The following is a 20,176-nucleotide window of genomic DNA, read 5'->3' as shown; positions in this document are numbered from 1 at the left end:
CTTTTAACAAGATTCGTGGGACATCTTTCCCAAATAAAATTCTTAACATCCCTTCTAAAAGAATAACGGACAATATTCCTCGGATATTGTTCCCACCTAAATCGACTAACCTCCCTCTCAGAGAAATTACGAGAATGATTTCTTATTTTACTTCTATCATTTCCCTCATTTCGACTAATAATATATGTTTTATTATACAAATTTTTCCGAACTCTCGGAGCCCCAACTCCTATATGATTCACCTTGCAATCATATAGTCAACACGAATTTCGTGATACTTCCATGCAGTCCACAGCTACATGTCCCGGCCTTTTACACTTAAAACATAATCGGACCCCATTTAAACTAACCATTTTTACATTGGCATTTCCTATATCAAGTCTCTTTAACGGAAATCCATCTTTAAACCTTTGCTCTGGGACTACGCAGGTATCCCTTTTATGTCCTCGCCATCCGCAACGATGGCAAATGATCATTTCAACAAATCTTTTATTTTCCTCGTAATCATTAAATTTCTTATTCATATTTCTATCACTCACCTGGCTCTTAACCGGACCTTTGCTCTCCTTCATCAACGCATTGATGGCTTCTTTCATTTCTTTCATTTCCAGGAGGATCCTATCTGACCTCTCCCCAACATTTCCAGCCTTGATTTCCTTTAAAACATCTTTTAGATTACTTTCCAAGTCTGCTATTTTCTTCCCATAAATATCAGATATTAAATTAAAATACGTTTCCTCCATTTTCTTTTTATAAACATCTGACACCGCAGTGTCCTTCTTCCAATTGCAATACATGCCTGCCAGTACCGCAGTACCCCTTTTTACCAACAATTTCAATATAATAATCAATAAATACATCATTACTAATATTCCCACAGTAATCAACTGTTTACCTAAATCCAATTCATTAAAGTTCTTATACATAACTTTATAACCCAAATCCTTATAAAAGAGAACCTTATCCCCAAAACTATACTTCCCACTAGGCCTAAAAAAATAAACCATTTGCTCATAAATTTTTTTAATTAATACTAATAACCAACTACAAAAATTTAAATATTTGTAGAAAATATTAATACAGCACCTAAAATGAAAACTTCTCTATTAGAATCGTATAATGGTAGTACAAATGCGCAGTCAAAAATTCTTAAAAAAATTATATAATTAAAAATTTTTTGTTTTACCTTCTAAACCGAATAACTCCTAGGAAACTATCAGCGTCACAAGACACCACTAAAAAAAATTCTTAAAACTTTATTCGAATCTAACTTACACACTAAAAAAAAAATCTTAAACACAAACTAAGAAAAAAACAAAAACAACTCAAACAAATTCCCGAAACTACAAGTCAAATACCGTCAAATACTTCTCAGGTCAATTGACCGGTCAATTGACTGAATTTGACTGGTCATGAAAAAAAAATAATAATTATAATACTTTTACATATATCTATATCATCTAATCTAGGTTGATTGGCATTCCGCGTTAAAAAAAAAAATAAAACATTTACGTATTTACAAATACGACAGTCATCTCGTTTCTGTTGATGACGTGATATACCAGGATAGAAGTGGGATTAAGGAAGCAAATCCCACATTTGGGGAGGTTGAGAGATAGTCCTGTTATATGAGAGAGATTCTCAATGATGAGAGGGATGGACGTGTTTGTGGAGAGGTTGCCCGAGACAATGCCATCATCATGATACCAGGAATTTAAAGTAAGGTTAGATTTAGATTGAATTTCCTGGATTATCTTGTGAATCCCGATGCAAAAGAGGACTGGGCCTAAGGGGTCTCTTTATTGGATTCCCTCTTGAGATTCGATTATGTTATTGTATTTTAAAAAAGTATGGCTCGAATAGCTGTGGAGGATGTAAGTAGAGTATTCGGGATATTGGTTGCAAAATAGGGGAACGAAGTGTTGGCGTTTTATTAAATGCATTGCTGAAATCCAGTTTTAGGACCACGTTATCTGGTATACTGTTAGCTATAGTTAAACGTGCAAGGTGAGCGGAAATTTCAGAGCCTCCAGGAACACCAAACCCTAGTTGAAGTGGCGACAGGAATGAAGAAAGGGATTCCTTTATTCGTGAAGCAATGATCTTAGAGACAGTCCTTCGGAAGAACGACCCAACAGCAATTTGACGAATACCTCTGTCCTTTTTTTGAGGGCTATAAGGCGGACACAAAGAGAATAGGTGATGAAAGGTGTCCATTAAGAATTATATTTAGTAACCTGGTAAGGTTCTGTAAAAGGATTCTACATGAAATGTTGTGTTTTAAAATTTCTTGGATAAAGATAGCACGAATGCATCAAGACCTCCGGAAGAGTCTCTTTTGAAAGATCTAACAGCTTTGATTGTCTCATCAGTGTTGATTTCGGAGCTATATGGTCGTTTTGGCTTGAGAAGGCAAATTTCGAATCACATATGGGGTGTTTTAGAAACAAAGCTTCTAAGGTAAACTCATTGTTTGGAGCTAAGGAGTCTTCAGAGGTCATAGCCCGGAGGGCTGAGGGCTGTTTATTTTGTTTGAGACTATTTTAGCCCTACTTTCAATGGGGAGAGGATTGGATTGGTAGGTTCGGGGAGTAGGGGTTTGTATGGAATCAGGGTTGAAGAGAAATATTGATGTTTTTGTATGTTTGAATAATAAAATATTTTTATTATCGGGGATTTTAAGGGTGAATTGGTAAAACATAGTAAGTTTTTCCAATTGGATAGGTTTCCAGGATTGTTTACTGTTGATACTATTAACTTGTTATAGGAATCTGCAAAAGAATTATGAGCACCCCGTGGTATGCGGGATATTGTGGAAAAGTTGGGTAGAGATAAAAAATCATTGCCCCATGATTGTATGTTGGGAGATTGTAGACTGGGAGGCAGGTCAGTAGAAACAATAGGAGAGGGAGGGCTTGCTAGATTTAACAGATGGAGGAGGATCTTGTAGACGTTATACATGGTAGCCCTGAACCTCGACATCTAGAGGATGGGGGACCATGGATTTGTAACTTTCTAGCTTTGGTTATATTAGTAGATTTATTGCATAAGGGGCATATTTCATGCATTTAGATTTTTATTTGCCAACACTCTAATTAATACATAGAAAGATTTAAGGGTGATCAAAGTGATAGATAAAATTTGACATATATTTAAATTTTAGAATGATAACTTATGCAGGATGTGTATTGTAGGAGAGGTGTCAAAGGTAGACATATATATATATATATATATTAAGTAAGATATAGACAGGGTAAATCATATTAAAAGTTGCTTTAGGAATCATATAAGAATGATGGTGCATGATCTGTAGGCATAATTATGATGACCTGTTATGATGCAGTTGATAGTTGAAAAGAATCATGATAAACGTGCCAGTATGTAAAAATATCTTTTATTATTATTAACTTTATTCTATCTTTCTTTTTCTTTTCTTAAGGTATATATACATTTTCTAAAATACAAATTAGAATAAAGTAAGATTACAAAAAATAAAAAGTAAGGTTACGAAAAAATAAAAAGTAAAGTTACAAAATTAGATTATAAAAAGTTTGTATGCAAAAAAACAAAAGTAATAGTAAGGTTAAAAATGAATTATCAAAATAAAACAATAACCAAAATATGTAATATTAATTTATTAATTCCCATAATGCAACATTCTCCCTCTTCTGAAAGCCTTCCCATAAATTCATCTGAGAATGGAGAGTTTGTTGTCCAAGTAGTTTATCGTTTTGGTAATCAAGTTGTTTCATAAGTCATCATAACGTTGGCTTGTCCCAATCGTTGGTTTGTTTAAATCGATTTTGCACATTGGTTTGTTTAAATCGCAAGCTTGAAATCCTTATCGTAAGTTGTCTCCATTAATCATAGCTTGCTTGGTAGTACTCAGTTGTTATTATTATCATTTTTCAAAATTGTTATTATCATCAGTAAGTTGCGAATAATAAGAAATAATAGTTCATCATATTGGATATAAGAATAAACGACGAATGATAAATCAATAAGATTGTTATATAATATTTTCAGCGTTTTAATTTTATGCGTTTTATTATAAGCGTTTTAATATTTAATTTACTTTATGCATTTTAATATTTATTTTATATTTTAAGTTATGTAGTCTTTTAAATAAACAGGTTTTTGTTTAATTCGTACAGTTCTAGAAATAGGTGTTATATCGTTATTATCAGTAATTTTTATATTTTTGTCCACACTTCCCTCCTTAAAAGAATCCTTAGAGTCATAGTTAATAATTGTGTTAAAACAGTTTCTAATTCTTATTTGATCTAAATGTCTCCTCAAAATACCTTTCTCTGTCTTAATTTGGAACATCATATCACTTTCCTTATGTGTGATCATATCTTTGCACCATTTATCATCACCTTGTACTTTATGCCAAACAAAATCTCCTACATTAAAAGTTCTATTACGTGGTAAGGTAACGTTTATCTTATTCTCCTTCTCCTCCATCGGTTTTAATAAGTCCCATTTAATTCTAATATCTCGATTAAACATTCTCTGAGAAGGTGTAACACCTGTAGTATCATTACGCGTATTTCTGTAATTAAATAAAAATTTGCCAAGTGCGATATCTAGGTCAATTTTAATATTCCTTTTCATATGTGTTTTGAACGTTCTCACCATGTGTTCTACCTGGCCATTGGATTGCTGGTGATAAGCAGATGTCATAACATGTTTAATACCAAAATTGTTGCAAAATTTTTCACAATCATTACTCGTAAAGTTAGTGCCGTTATCAGTAACTATAGTTTCAGGTATTCATATAACGAAATAGTTTTAAAGATTTCTTTTAAAGTAACATCAGTCGTAATATTTTTAACAGGAATAATAATTGGAAATTTGCTGTATGCATCGACTATTATCAACCAATTTTTTGTGAAAAACGGACCCGCATAATCTATGTGTATCCTTTCAAACGGTTTGGTTGCCGAAACCCATGGTTTTTGTATCTTTATAGGATTATCATGATATATGTTACAATCGTCACAACATTTCACTTCCATTACTATATCATTATTTATACCAGGCCACCACATGTAATCTTTGGCTAAGGATTTTATTTTTCCTGCTCCCACGTGACCTTCATGTAATGACTGTAGTATATTTTTTCTCATAGAAGAAGGAATTATGATTCTGTTGCTTTTGTAAAGACAATCCTTAATTCCAATTCACTGTTTTTATAAATATTATTCATTATAGGCCTGTTGTTAAATAAAAAGTAAAGTTACAAAATTAGATTATAAAAAGTTTGTATGCAAAAAAACAAAAGTAATAGTAAGGTTAAAAATGAAATTATCAAAATAAAACAATAACCAAAATATGTAATATTAATTTATTAATTCCCATAATGCAACAATAGTATATGTTTGTGTTTGAAATCTATTAGATTGCAGTTGATAGTATATGTCTGTGTAAAAATAATTAACTACCCATTTACAATTGATGAAGGACCATGGATTAGAAACATCCTAGCTTTGGTTATGTTTGAAGATTTATTACATAAGGGACGCATATCATGCATTTAAATTTGCCAACCCTCTTTTCAATACATAGGAGGATTCAAAATAAGAGATAAGATTTGACATGTATTTTAATTTTAGAATGATAACTTATGCGGGATATATATTGAAGATGTGTCTATGGTAGACGAATATAAAAATTGAGTATGATGTAGGCAGTAGTGTTGTTAAACGGCTAAGCCGAGTCGACTTAGCTGCGACTCGAGCCAAGTTTCTAGTCGATAAAACGACTTTGACTCGAGTCGACTCGTTGGGTCTGCTCTAGTGTTGTTAAAAAGTAGAGTTCTTACGACTTGCGACTCGAGGCGTAGTCGTAAAAAACGGCTCCGACTCGAGCCGATCAAGGAGCCGAATGAGCCGACTCACTTAGTCGACTCGTTGGGTCTGCTCAATTTTTTTGATTTTTTATAAAATCTGGTAAATTGCTAAATTTTGGGAAAAACAAAATTATAATAAGAATATGTTGTTTTAGTTTTTCGAATTTTTTTGACGTAAATGAGCCAAAATAAGCATTGCTAACATAAATAAAATTTAGGTGAAGATGTACCCTAGATAAGTGACAATTGTCATAATCGTTGTTTTTAAAGTTTTTCGAATTTTTTTGACGTAAATGGACTAAAATAAGCATTGCTAACATGTTTATAAAATTTTAGTGAAGATGTACCCTAGATAAGTGACAATTGTCATAATCGTTGTTTTTAAAGTTTTTCGAATTTTTTTGACGTAAATGGGCTAAAATAATCATTGCTAACATGTTTAAATAAAATTTTAGTGAAGATGTATCCTAGATACAGGGTTTCCCATTCAAAATAAGAAAATCATAATATTTTTTTAATTTTTTATATATTTTTCCTTAACTTTTATTTATTTTAGTTATTCCTTTTTAATTTATTTCTAAATTTTTGCGATTTCTTTACGTTTTTTTACTTACTGTATCTTTTCTCAATTTATTTCTAACCTTTTGCGATTTTCTTTACTTTTATTTTTCATACTATATCTTCTCTCAATTTATTTTTCCTCAATTTATAAATTTAGGTCCATTTTTTTAACAATTTAAGTTTTTTTTCATCACATTTTAATCTTTTGCATACATTTTTAACCTTTTCAATCTGGTCATTTTTAATCTATTTTTTTTAGCATTTATCTATTTTCTCTTCTCATTTTTGATAATTATATTTAATGTTTTTGGCAGACAATATAATTACAATTGCTAAATTATAAATTAATCGTTTGGTTTACCTTAACTGTAATACCAAACGATATTTAAATTAATAAATAATCATTTTTAAATTCTTATTTTTAAAACGCATGAGAAAATTTTTATTATTTAAAACAATAAGGAAGATGGACTAAATAAAATTAATTTTTTTTAAGTATATTTCCATGGATTTTAAGTCGAGTTATTTATATTCAGTTGTACAATCATCACAGTCCCAACAAGAAATTGTATAAATCATAAAAAGAATATTATATCTGTATGTATGATGAAAAATTACATAAATTGTTAAAAAAATGGAGTAAAATTTATAAAATGAAGAAAAATAAATTGAGAGAAGATATAGTAAGAAAAATAAAAGTAAATCGCAAAAGGTTAGAAATAAATTGAGAAAAGATACAGTAAGAAAAAAAACTTAAAGATATCGCAAAAATTTAGAAATAAATTAAAAAGGAATAACTAAAATAAATAAAAGTTAAAGAAAAATTGATAAAAAATAAAAAAAATATTATGATTTTCTTATTTTGAATGGGAAACCCTGTATCTAGGGTACATCTTCACTAAAATTATTTAAACATGTTAGCAATGCTTATTTTAGCCCATTTACGTCTAAAAAATTCGAAAAACTTTAAAAACAACGATTATGACAATTGTCACTTGGCACATCTTCACTAAAAAATTTTTAAACATGTTAGCAATGCTTATTTTAGCCCATTTACGTCAAAAAAAATCTAAAAACTTTAAAAACAACGATTATGACAATTGTCACTTATCTATGGCTTCACTAAAATTTTATTTAAACATGTTAGCAATACTTATTTTAGCCCATTTACGTCAAAAAAATTCGAAAAACTTTAAAAACAACGATTATGACAATTGTCACTTATCTAGGGTACATCTTCACTAAAATTTTATTTAAACATGTTAGCAATGCTTATTTTAGCCCATTTACGTCAAAAAAATTCGAAAAACTTTAAAAACAACGATTATGACAATTGTCACTTATCTAGGGTACATCTTCACTTAAATTTTATTTAAACATGTTAGCAATGCTTATTTTAGCCCATTTACGTCAAAAAAATTCAAAAAACTAAAACAACATATTCTTATTATAATTTTGTTCACATTAATCGTTTTCCCAAAATTTAGCAATTTACCAGATTTTATAAAAAACAAAAAAATTGAGCAGACCCAACGAGTTGAATACACGAGCCCACTAAGTGAGTCGGCTCATTCGGCTCCTTGATCGGCTTGAGTCGGAGCCGTTTTTTACGACTCGAGTCGCAAGTCGTAAGAACTCGACTTTTTAACAACACTAGTTAGGTAGAGTAAATCATTATATAAGCTGCTTTAGGAGACAAATGAGAATGACAGTGCATAAATAGGCATAATTATATTAACGTTATGGAATGCAGTTGAGAGTATATGTCTGTATTATAATCTATTAGATAAATAGCAACAATGGTATGGTGATATCTGACAATTAACAATCCATTTACAATTTAGGGATAGATGCTTGAATAATTTTTTTATTATTTATTTGTTTTTTTAAATATATGATGATGAAAAAATAAAATTTGCCGGAAATTCATTCCAATATCCGTAGAATACCCACCCTATAAATTTCAAACAATTTTATAACAAACCCTTGAAAAATTTTGATTTATATTAACGATATGTTATCTTTGGTAATCCTTATTTTAATTTATATTGCAGATAAATATTATTTCATTTTCAAAAATTATTTAAAAATTTTAAAAGTAGTATTTTATATAAAAACAGCTTTCTACACACTCGGATATTAACGTACACAGAGCTTTTAATGGATCATGATCTAAGCATCGACGATCTTGGATTCTAATCCTTATTTAGATAAATGAAGATTTTCGTTTTAAGTCGTGAGATCATTTTGTTAATGTTCTTCGATTTATTTAAAAAATTATTATTTTACAATAAAAATTTTATATTATTATTATTTTTAAAATAATATTTAAAATTAAAAAAATCTATCTCCATCATATTTTATAATTTGTTTAGATTTTAATCAAGACAACATTATATTCACAGCAGAAGTTATTTCACAAGTTTTTTTAAAATATTGAATGATAAAATAAATAATTATGCAGATCGAGAAGAAATAATTGTTGAAGATAATAATAATCGGATAAAAAACAAGCCTATCACTAATTTGGAAAACCCACTTGATCAGCCATATCAAGATCAAATTCCATGACAATCATAATATGGATGAGCTTGAAACTTTTTATGCTATTTCACTTATTTTTTTATACAAATGATGAAACAAATAATATTTTAGTAAATTTTAAAAAAATCTTTATAAAATATGGTAGTCATCTTCATTGGAGCTATTTTTTTCAAACCCGGCTCGTCCCGAAATTTTTTTTTGACCCTTAAAAGCCCGACCCGAAATAAAAGAATGTATTTGTCGGTCCTGTCTGAATTTATTTAGATATAGAAAAATTTAATATTTTTTCCCCGCCCGAATTTGAAAATATTAGGCCCAACTCAGCCCAAACTTCAGAGACCTTCATGGGTCTTAATTTTTTGACCAAGCCCGGCTCAGGCTCGCAGTAAAAAATTTTTAGGTCCAAGCCCGGCTCGGCTCATATCTAATGTTAAAAAAATTCCCAAGTCCGGCCCAAGCCCATGATAAGTTTCAAAAAAATTTCCCAAACCCGGCCCAAACCAATATCCAAAAATTTAATTTTTTTTTATTTAATGAAAATAAACAATATTTAAATATATTTAGGCAATCATTTTGATTACAATACTGAAATTTATTATTATTGAAGGGAAAAGGGCAATATTTCTTTAAATTATCAACTGTTTTAAATAATTTAAATTTAATAATTTTAGGCCCAAGCCCATTAAAAATAATTTTAAAAATCCAGGCATGGGCCGCCCAGCCCGGCCCATGAAGGTTTCTGGCCCAAACCCGAAATTATTTTGCATAGGTGTTTTAGTAACATTAATTTAGAAAAAAATTTATTAAGTATTTAGAAAAATATAAATAAATATAGTGCGTTTAAAAATTAGACCCGATTCAGATCATCCAATACCGTAGACGGGGGGGGGGGGGGGGTGTTGAAACTCCCCTCGTGGATATGGTTAGGCAAAATTTTGTATTTTGATAACACTTTTTTTTTGTTATCTATAGTAAAATTTGCTTTCATTTCTTTTAAATTGATGAAATCCCCTCCTTAATTTTCTATCATCTCAAAAATTACCTCTTAAACATTTTGTTACAAATTATAAGAAAAAAAAATGAGAAGCGGGACGCTTCCTAAAGACGCGTTATAGGTGGCCTTTTCTATTTTTTCCAAATGTAAAAACGCAACAATCATACTTAGTGCTTGAGTAAAAAATCATCTATTTTAGACGTTTTCTTTTCAGCTTCACCGTAACCAATCTATCTTATTTTGGTATCACATTGTCTAAAGAAGCCACAAGTCTATTTGGTTACTTTTTTATGCTACTGCTATTAAATTGTAAAAGTATCCATCTAGAGATATCGAGTCTTATTATTTAAAGTATTTTTTTATAATAATGATAGTGATTATTTTTTATATATTTCCTTTATTTAATGTTTTTTTTATTATAATTGTTTTTAGGGCTTCTATATTTTTTGTTTTATCTTGAATTTCGGATACCAAGAAATTTTGTTAATAATTATTTTTTCTATTTATCAAACCGATTTAAACATTAAACTAAAATGTATACTAGAGCTTTACATTGGCCTTAGCGTTAAAATTGGTGCCGTCAAAAGTTTAATGCAAAAGACTGCGTCTTGATATGAGATTCATATCATTTTTGAAAATATAACTCGATTCAAAATGTAATTTAATAATTTTACCTTTTTATCTATTAAATAAACAGGAAAAAAACTAATAATATTTATAAAGATTGTAGAATCATAAGAAAAATATTTTGAATCAGCGAAAAAAAAATCTTAATATATTTAGTGGTACTTGATTATTGAATCCCAATTCGATATTTAAAGCTCGGTTAAGGCGTGCCATTATATAACTCGATTCAAAATGTAATAAGATTTAATAATTTTACTTTTTTATCTATTAAATAAACAGAAAAAAACTAATAATATTTATAAAGATCGTAGAATCATAAGAAAAATATTTTGAATCAGCGAAAAAAAAATCTTAATATATTTAGTGGTACTTGATTATTGAATCCCAATTCGATATTTAAAGCTCGGTTAAGGCGTGCTATTATAGTTTTAATTTCGCTTATAACTTTTGTTTGTAGATTGTAACGCAAGTACCTATCAGACATTATATTAACGGATCTGGCTTGTTTTCTTTGTAAAATACGATATTATAAAATAAAATTTTCCAATCCGATAAAATGGCTTCTTAATTTTTAAAAAATAAGATGTTATTAAAATTTTTAAAAAAGTCGTATCTAAAAAAATTTTATAAAATAAAAACAAATTTTAAATATTTATTTCAAATTTATAATATATTTGTTTATTACTTATTATGTAAATATAGATTAATTTTATTATATAAATAAGTGATTTTCATTATAATATATTTAATAAATTATTTATGTTATGGTAAAGATAAATTATAAATGTTATACTATTAAAAAGTATACGAGATAAGTAGCATTAAAAATTAAAACGATTAGTATTTACAGAATACAAAATTAGATATGATATCGGGTCGGTAATATGCCGATATCAATTAAAATTAATATCGGATCAGCCTCAAAGTGGTGACGGTGCAACTCTGCTAATAATGCCATTTACTTAGATGATTTACTAAACGAGTTAAAGCACTAGAATGTACTAAATACACAAATAATTAAAATATGCCCATTACCTCCTTCATCCTGTCAATTATAAAATTATTTTTATGTGTTTTTATTATATATTTATAAAATATTATTTACAAAAATTACCACTATAAGTTAATTTTTTATTGGTTTATTCTTCATCTTTTCAGGATTTTGTAAAATAAGTAATTTTGTAAACGAATGAACGAAGTTCATTTTTTTGAAAAAAATGATGAACGACGTTCCTTTTATTCTTAATGAACGTGGACGCGTTCCTTTTTTACGTTCGTTTAATTAAACTTATTTTTATTCATTTGGAGATAAAAAATATTTAATATTAATCTAAAATTTTTAAGAAAAGGGGGTTATTTTTTAATCAGCTGTTTCCTTATCACATTTGAATTTTTTAACCATCGATATTTCAGTTTTATAGTTTAGTTTATTAATTTGAATATTATTTATTTTATAGATTAGTGTAAGCATGAATGTTGTTATTTCATCACATGATTCTGAATTCCATGACCCAAATATAAAAAATACTTTACAGTAACATCATATATTCAGTAAACTAGTTCTATCCTTACCAAATTTAAAATGTGTAAAATAGTATAATACCTATTTCAAAATCTTCAAGTTCCAATTTGAGATACTTGATTGTAATATTTATTATTTTAAGTATTCTGTTAATAATTTATTTTAGATTGTTTTATTTCATATGCTTATTAAATTATTACGATTATTATAATAGATATATAATGTAAATATCATTAAATATAATATATATATATATATAGATATAAAATAATTAATATCTTTTAGAATTTATTTATTTTTAATGTGATTATTTGAAATTTAGCTATTATAATTAAGTTTTTACCAAGGGTTTTAAATTTTAATAGTTGAACACAATTCAAATAAATTGATATATTTTATTTCATAATAAAAGTTTTTATATATTAAAAATTAATAATAAATGAAAATATATTTTTATTCACTTAAATCTATAATTTTAAACATGGCTAATATATCATGTTAAAATATATATAGTATTTATTTATATTAAATGGAATTTTTTAAAAAAAATTATTCATAGAGTTTTGAACGAGCATGAACGCGATCCGCTTTTGAAGGTGAACATTAATCGTGAACGCGTTCTCTTTTTTTTATAAATGTTTACAGTACTAAAAATAAGTAGATTAGAAAAAATATTCGGAAAATATTTGTATTATCCACAATTTGTTATGTTAGAATGAGTGTATCTAGAATCGCCACTATGTTTGTATTATAAAGAAATTAATTTAAAGAATTAAAATATGATTATTGACATTGGTCTTCTGAAAACATCGGTCACCTTTTATATTATCTTTATTCTACCTATTCAAAAATTTTATGCAAGCATTTTTTATTCTAAATAGATCAATTCCGTAATTGGTCAACACTGTTTATTTGATTCTAATTTACAATATTAAGCCAACAATAATATTTTAAAAGGAATATTTTGAACATTGGTTACCTTTTATACTATGCAGAAAAATTCTAATACAAAATAATTTTACTTAAATTAGGCGTATTTTTAAATTAATTAGCTCTAGCCAAATTTTATTCAGAAACTTGAAAAACTTAATTAGGTTTAGACAAGATTTTTGGAAGAGCAATATTAGGTCTAGCCGATTATTTGCCTAAAAATTAAGCTTAAAAGTTTTAGGTTAGGCTAAAGTTTGGTTTTCAACAGCACTACTCCTGCTAACTATTACTTGAATTAACAAAATGTTATATTCTTAATTATTTAAGTCAATTCATGCTCTGGGAAAGGATTGGCATCCCGAACATTTCAGATGCTCGCAATGCAAACGTGAAATCGGAACCCAAAATTTTTTCGAATACAAAGGTCTCCCCTTTTGTGAATCCGATTACCATGAATTATTTTCACCCAGATGTGCGGCCTGTAAAAAACCCATTCTTGAAGTTTATATTTTTGAAAAATAATTGTATTTTACACATTGCCTTTATAAAAGTTTTTTTTTTTAAATGTCAAACTCTTTTATTTTTACCATCTATGCTAACTCGTTTTCATTTTAGTGGAAATACAAAAATTAATAATATATATCTCGATAGTTACATCTACTAATTGTCAATTTTCGTTAATAGCATTCAACATTCTAAAAACCTTAGTCAACAAATGAAATTTAACCAATGAAGCCAAGAAATATTTATGCATTAGACAAAATTAAATTTTTTAGATGCAATTATGTTTTCTTTGGGTATTCATTAATGCAATTATATTCAGCCTTCATATGTTTATTAAATTATTTAACTTTTTAACTAAATTTTTATCTTTAAAAATTCGTCTCAATTTTTAAGTTGAGGCATAACTTGGAGGTTTTGATCATAAGCCGTATTGGGGTTGGCCTAAGTTAGATAATTTAACAATACTATTTATTATATCCTTAAGCAAAACAAATGGGTATTTCTGACCTATCGCAAAGGGTTAGCATAACAAATGATATCTAAAATAATATGCTCGCATAAAATCACAATTGTCTGTTTTATTAAAACCGGATTATCAGAATCTAATTTCAAAAATAGCCCATTACCGTAAAATTTTTAAAAAATGTAGCCCGCCAGTAGGAGAAAAAATTTGAATAATTTTTGGGGTAAATTTAATATATTGTTATAAAATTCAAGATTTTTTCGACCTTAAATTTATAAATTAGGTATTTACTAATAAAAACATGATTTTTATTTAAAAAATTTTAACCTTTTGCGACAATTTTTTATTTATACATCAAATTTGATAAATATTTATTAAACCTTAATATTTCAAATTATCTCAGCTGTAATCAGGGGGAACATTTTATACGTTTTACCCATATTCACCTCAAGGTTATATATATTAGACAAATCGTTATTGCATGACTTTTAATTAAGCTATAAACTTAGGGGAGGTATGGCATAAATGGCCATGTTTGAAGACTAACCACCACTTTACTTTTAATTTATTGGTACAATTAATTCAAAATTGGTCAAAATGTGTATTTATGATATGCACCTTACCTAATTTTATATAAATAGAACAATCTAAAAAAAATTAAAATTAATGATTTTTAGTACCTCTTTCTAGAAAAATCACATTATACACTTATTTCTTTGGTGAAAAAATCAAAAATTAAAGCTTACAAGTTTCATTTAATATGCATATAAAGGCATTTAATGATAAAAAATAGGTGAATATTGTCTGGCCATGTATTTACTGGAAAATTCACATATTCCTTTTGAAATGAAAAGCTTACATAAACTAACATTGATGATGCAGAACAAATTAAATTGGCAATTGATGATATAATCATTAATAAAAATTCTACATTATCAGTTTTGATTAAATTTAATAATCCTACAACAACTTTAATAAGAGCAATACAAAAATACTAATAGATTTTGCAATATCCCCATATGGAATGGAATTCAAATAGATTTATTCACCAAACCTCAGTAGGAAATTTTAATAAAACAAGCTAGCAAATCATTTTAGGGGTTTAGTATAAAATAATTAAAATATAAATATGCTAAACAATTTTTTAATTATATTAATGACATATTAGAATTATCTGTTAGATAAATTAGTTATGGTAGAATTATTAATTTTATAAATATGTTAGAGAATTTTTTAATGATATTAAATATATATTAGAATTAATTACCTGTTAAATAATTATTGATTTAATTATATAAAAAAGTTTATGTTTAAAATTATTTGTTTTTAGATAAGAATATTTGCACATGATTTAGAAAAAAAAATATGTGTTAAAGTTTCCTAAATTTTACTAAGAAGAATGAGTAGCTTGCATTATATGCAAGGAGAAATATTCAAAGAGCAAGAAAGGAGAAGAGTGAATTAAATGCATTCATTGTGAAGAATGCTTAATATAATAATATTTGTTTTTTATTTATGTAAATTAATATTTTATAATTTTCATAATTATAAATGACTTTCATTATTGTTGTGTATTCATTATAATTTTCTTATTAAGTTTATTAAACATCATAAATTTTTAAATGAATGATTAAATTATTGAAATAAGAATTTAACACATGGATAATTAAGAGAATAATTTATAAAATCATTAAATAGATAAGTGGTTAATTTTTATTGGTATAAAAATGTTTAACGTACAGAAAATAATTTATAAAATATTAAATAATATATTATGGCCAGTTAATAATACCATGTTTTGACTGGCAAACTCACGTAATAGATATAGCTCAAAAACTATTATAGATAAGGCTTTGATTTATATTTTATCTTAAAGATTAGGAATTATTAAATTTGTTTCTTTAAATCTAATTCATAATCCCTTTTTTTAAAGCAAAATCATGGCTAGTCATACTTAGACCTGCGCAGATAACCTTATCGGCGGCGGCTTTTTTTTAAACGACCGGCTGGCTGAGGCAAATCGAGACGCCGCCGCTCTAACTTAAATTTTTTAATTAAAATTATAAATTTATTGGAAACACTTATAAAATAAAATTTATGCCTTATTCAAATTTCTAATATGACTTGTTATATTAGATATATATATATAATTGCATGTAAAATTTATTTTATAATTAGTATTATAATTTTAAAAATTTTTAAATTACAATATTAAGCGGAATAAAAATATTAAGTTCTTAAAAAATTAAATTAACTATAATTTAAAGGTTTTATAAAGTTATAATTATCATGTTTAAATATTATTTTATTTAGATGTATAGAACATATTGGTGATCTTTTAGAGTTCAAAGTGGTCCCAGATATGAAAAATATATCTCGCTGGGTGTGCTCGTAGCTGGAACGTACATGACTTTTCTAGCTAATACTGTTTAGGAAGATCCAATGCTTTTATATCTTTAAATTATAAGGTGAGAGTAATAAATAACACTTTTTTTCTAGACTAGTTAAATAGTACTATTCCAGATTCTTGTGATGAACTTTTAGTAGGTAATACCTTAAGATAATCGAATTCTGAAGCAAGTTTTACTGTTTCACATTCAGTTAATTCGTAGAAACAGAGAAGTAGTACTGACATAATTGTACCAGAGTAAAATTTTCCTTTAAATATTTATTTACTATGTTTATAGTTTGAAAACGAGGCCAGTGCTTCTAACAACTAAGTAAAAAATGAAACAGGGAGAAATGAATAAATAAAAACTAATTTATGTATTTTAAAATACCCTGTAGATCAGTTATTGGAACATGATCAAAATTATTAAGCATATTTTGATTAAGGGATGCTACTGGAGAACTATCATATTCTTTTACTATTAAATGATTTTTAATTTCACTACAATATAATAAGGAGAAATTTATAGTACATTCTTTTTGAGCGTATACAAATTCAACAGTTTTTTAAAAATTTCTAAGGAATTTTAAAAGTTCAAAGTATCAAAAGAGGCTTTGACGAATTTTTATCAGATATGGGTTATGATAAGAGCAACTATAACCATTTTATTTAATACATATATCATATTTTCATATAAAATTAATCCATTTCATTTCAGCAAAATATATATAATATTAGGTTTGTATTACTATAATATGCAACCTTGCTGAAAGATAAATAAAATCCTAAACCAAAATGGTCAAAATTGAGAATAAGATTTATTTTTAAATCTGCTAGTTTCATATATACATTGTAGGAACATTTAATTTTAAGGTTTTATGTTTTTTTGATTTTTGATTTGCACTTCATTATCAAAACGATCATCTTAAATAGGATTATTATCATCAAAATCTAAAATATCCGATAATAACGTTTAAAAACATTTCCTATTTTCGATATCGATTTTATCTTCAAAATCCGATGTTTTGAATCTTAATGCAACTATAATTTCACTTTTTTAATGAGATTTTTTATTTTATTAATTTTTTTTATTCCATCTACTTATTGTCACTAGATTATGTAATCCATCGCCCAAACATACATGATGGTCATATTCTCCTAGACGAACACTTTTCTTTACATTGGGTCCTGCATTTAAATTTTCTTATATCCTAAATTTTCATTTTCAACTTTATCTATCGCGGAAATAATAGTTTCGGTGGTATGTTTTTGAGTGACATGATGCGTAGCCAATGTATAAAATGCGATATTAAAATTATTATCTGTTTCTTGCAATGTAAAGGTAGTATAATTTCGCCGTCTATATTTGTCAGTCCACATATCAAAAGTTATATCAAAAAATAAAATCGCATTTTTCAATAATTTAAATTATATTTAATATTATTTTTTCTATTCATAATATATTTTTAAAAATAAAAAATATGTTTCACGCCACCAAGTTTTCTATCGGCAGCGACATGTTAAGCGCCGACACTTTTATGGCGTTGGCATGGTCAAAAATTACTGGCGGTGGCGCACAGGCATACTATATTTCCCTTATACAAATTTTCAAATAATGATAATAAATATATTTTGTTAAGCAAAATTTACTAGTGCGTGATTTTTATAATTTTTGGGTAAATAGTTTTTTTGGCAAAATATGTCAAACCAGGAAGAATTTCCAAAAGATGGATATAGATAAGAAATTATATAAATAAATACATCTCTACACCATATTGAGGGTCTTTATGCTCAAGAATTAAAAAAATATTCGCGCATTATTATCCCGTCAATCGCTTTACCCCGGTCTCCCCGAGTTTGTATAAAAAAATTAAACAATATAAAATTATGTTTTTTGTTCTTTTAGGGATAATAGTCCTGATTTTTAATGTAAAAATTTAAGAACCTTAACATGTAAAATTATATAATATTTAAATGCGTGCGATAATTTTTTTTTAAAAAAATATTAAAAATAACTACTCTCTGCCTAGTGTTTATAGTTGTCCGGTCGAACCGATGATCCAGTCCGGTCTCATCTGAATATTGGGTCCGAAGGTACGATTTGGTCCGGCAAGATGGTCCGGTCCGACCGATTAAAAAGATAAAAGTTTACTATGAATTGCTTTTTAATTAATATACATAAACATTTAAAACATGATTATGCCTAACATTTTATAATATTTCATTCATTGTTTACTTTTTATATTTTTCTGTTTCATTCTTTCGTCAAGTAATTTAATTTAGGTGTGATTGAATTTATTAGGTATTGTATTATATTTTTAATTTTAGAAATTTAAATGGAAATTTAAATAGAGGGGTTAGTTACCTAGGAACACGGCTATTTGAGTTGATTGTAACATTTGAAGAGAGGATCCATAATCACCATTAATTTGAGAATTTATTTTACCTAAAATCTTAAAATAATTATAGCCTAAGAAAAAGAAAATCCGAAAAGTCGTGATACTTTCTAATTTTTTACCTATCGGCTGTAATAATTGAGTAGATGTTTGTGTTAGTGGAGAATTGGGAGACACAAGTGAAATCCAAAATAAGGTGTTTTCCTTTACACCAAGGATTGTTTGAAGCCCATCTTGTTTTTTTCCCATCAGATATGGATTGAACGTATTCCAGGAGGTTTGGATAGTTCGCCAACCGGAATTTATTGATGATTATAGAGTTGAATATATACAGGTTAGACAACATCGACACTTAGGGTCGAAATCTTTCCCTCGCTTTTTAAATTTATGAGGTAGACATAAGTCAGCCTAGTCTATACACTATAGTCATCCTCAGTAAAAAACTTATATTTTATATTTATTTCTCTATATATTTTAAGTCATTTTTTTAGTCAACTTTTTTTATATTTTATATTGATGAATTGATAAATAATGTTTCTAAATTATTATAAAAAATGTGATACAACTATTTTATTTTCTTTACATAATATCCTATTAAAAATAAAAAAATTTGTAAAATAAATTTTTGATTTGCTTACCCTGGCTTAGACAAGGGGAACACTCTCCCTCCCTCCCTATGGTAAATATGATTAGGTAATGGGCACATTTATTTTATAATCTAATTTTCATGTTATGTCTTTTTTAGTAATTATAGAAATATCGAAATCGCAATAGTGTTTTATTTAGTAATTTATAGAAATATCGAAATCGCAATTTTTTATTTTTCAAAATTTCATTTTTCCGTTATTCAAATTCATATCATAATATAAAATAATGAAAATAAACATTTTACAAAAAATACAAAAAAATAACAAAGCAACAAGTCAAAATACAAAAAAATAACAACAAGTCAATACTTATCATTTATCCTCAATCTATTGGGTTTCATTCGTATTCTTTTGGCATAACGATTTTGACTTGTAGTTTCTTCCTCCCTCTCCTTTAGATTCAATTCATCGTTATTGCTTATTATACCCTCTTTGTTTACTCTCTCTTCCACTTCGGGTCTCTCTTCTAATTCGTATTCATCAGTTAATATATTTTCGGTTCTTTTCCTTAATTGATCAGTATGACGTATAATCGTTTTACCCTCTATACTTACTTCATATCGTAGTGATCCGAGTATGCTTTTAATAATGGCTTTTTCCCATTTTTTTTCTTTATTATTGTAAATGCGCGACCATGCTTTTTCAATAATCTCGAATTTTTGAGTGTAGTATTCTAACTTCTCCTTTTGTTCCTCTGTTCGAAAATTTGGTCTAACAATCCTCTAGGTTTAATTTTTAGTAGTAT

The 20,176-nt window shown here is 27.3% G+C and overlaps 1 protein-coding gene across 12 annotated transcripts in view; it reads left to right on the top strand.

Annotated features, from left to right (window-relative positions):
- The window catches only part of LOC135931740 (leupaxin-like), a 111,766-nt gene that overhangs the window by 75,513 nt on the left and 16,077 nt on the right, over positions 1-20,176 (top strand). For all 12 annotated transcript variants that reach the window (XR_010573139.1, XM_065469017.1, XM_065469024.1 and 9 more), the window contains one exon: positions 13,360-13,533. Coding sequence is in view for 11 of the 12 variants with exons in the window: in XM_065469017.1 (XP_065325089.1) it covers positions 13,360-13,533 (174 nt within the window). In the remaining variant the exon portion in view is untranslated. The remainder of the gene's footprint in view (positions 1-13,359; positions 13,534-20,176) is intronic.

The sequence above is a fragment of the Gordionus sp. m RMFG-2023 genome, chromosome 1 (assembly GCF_954871325.1).
Source record: "Gordionus sp. m RMFG-2023 chromosome 1, tfGorSpeb1-WG-v2, whole genome shotgun sequence".
NCBI classification, from domain to species: Eukaryota; Metazoa; Nematomorpha; class Gordioida; order Chordodea; family Parachordodidae; genus Gordionus; species Gordionus sp. m RMFG-2023.
The sequence above is the reverse complement of the archived record's forward strand: the minus strand, read 5'-3'. Positions and strand labels throughout refer to the sequence as shown.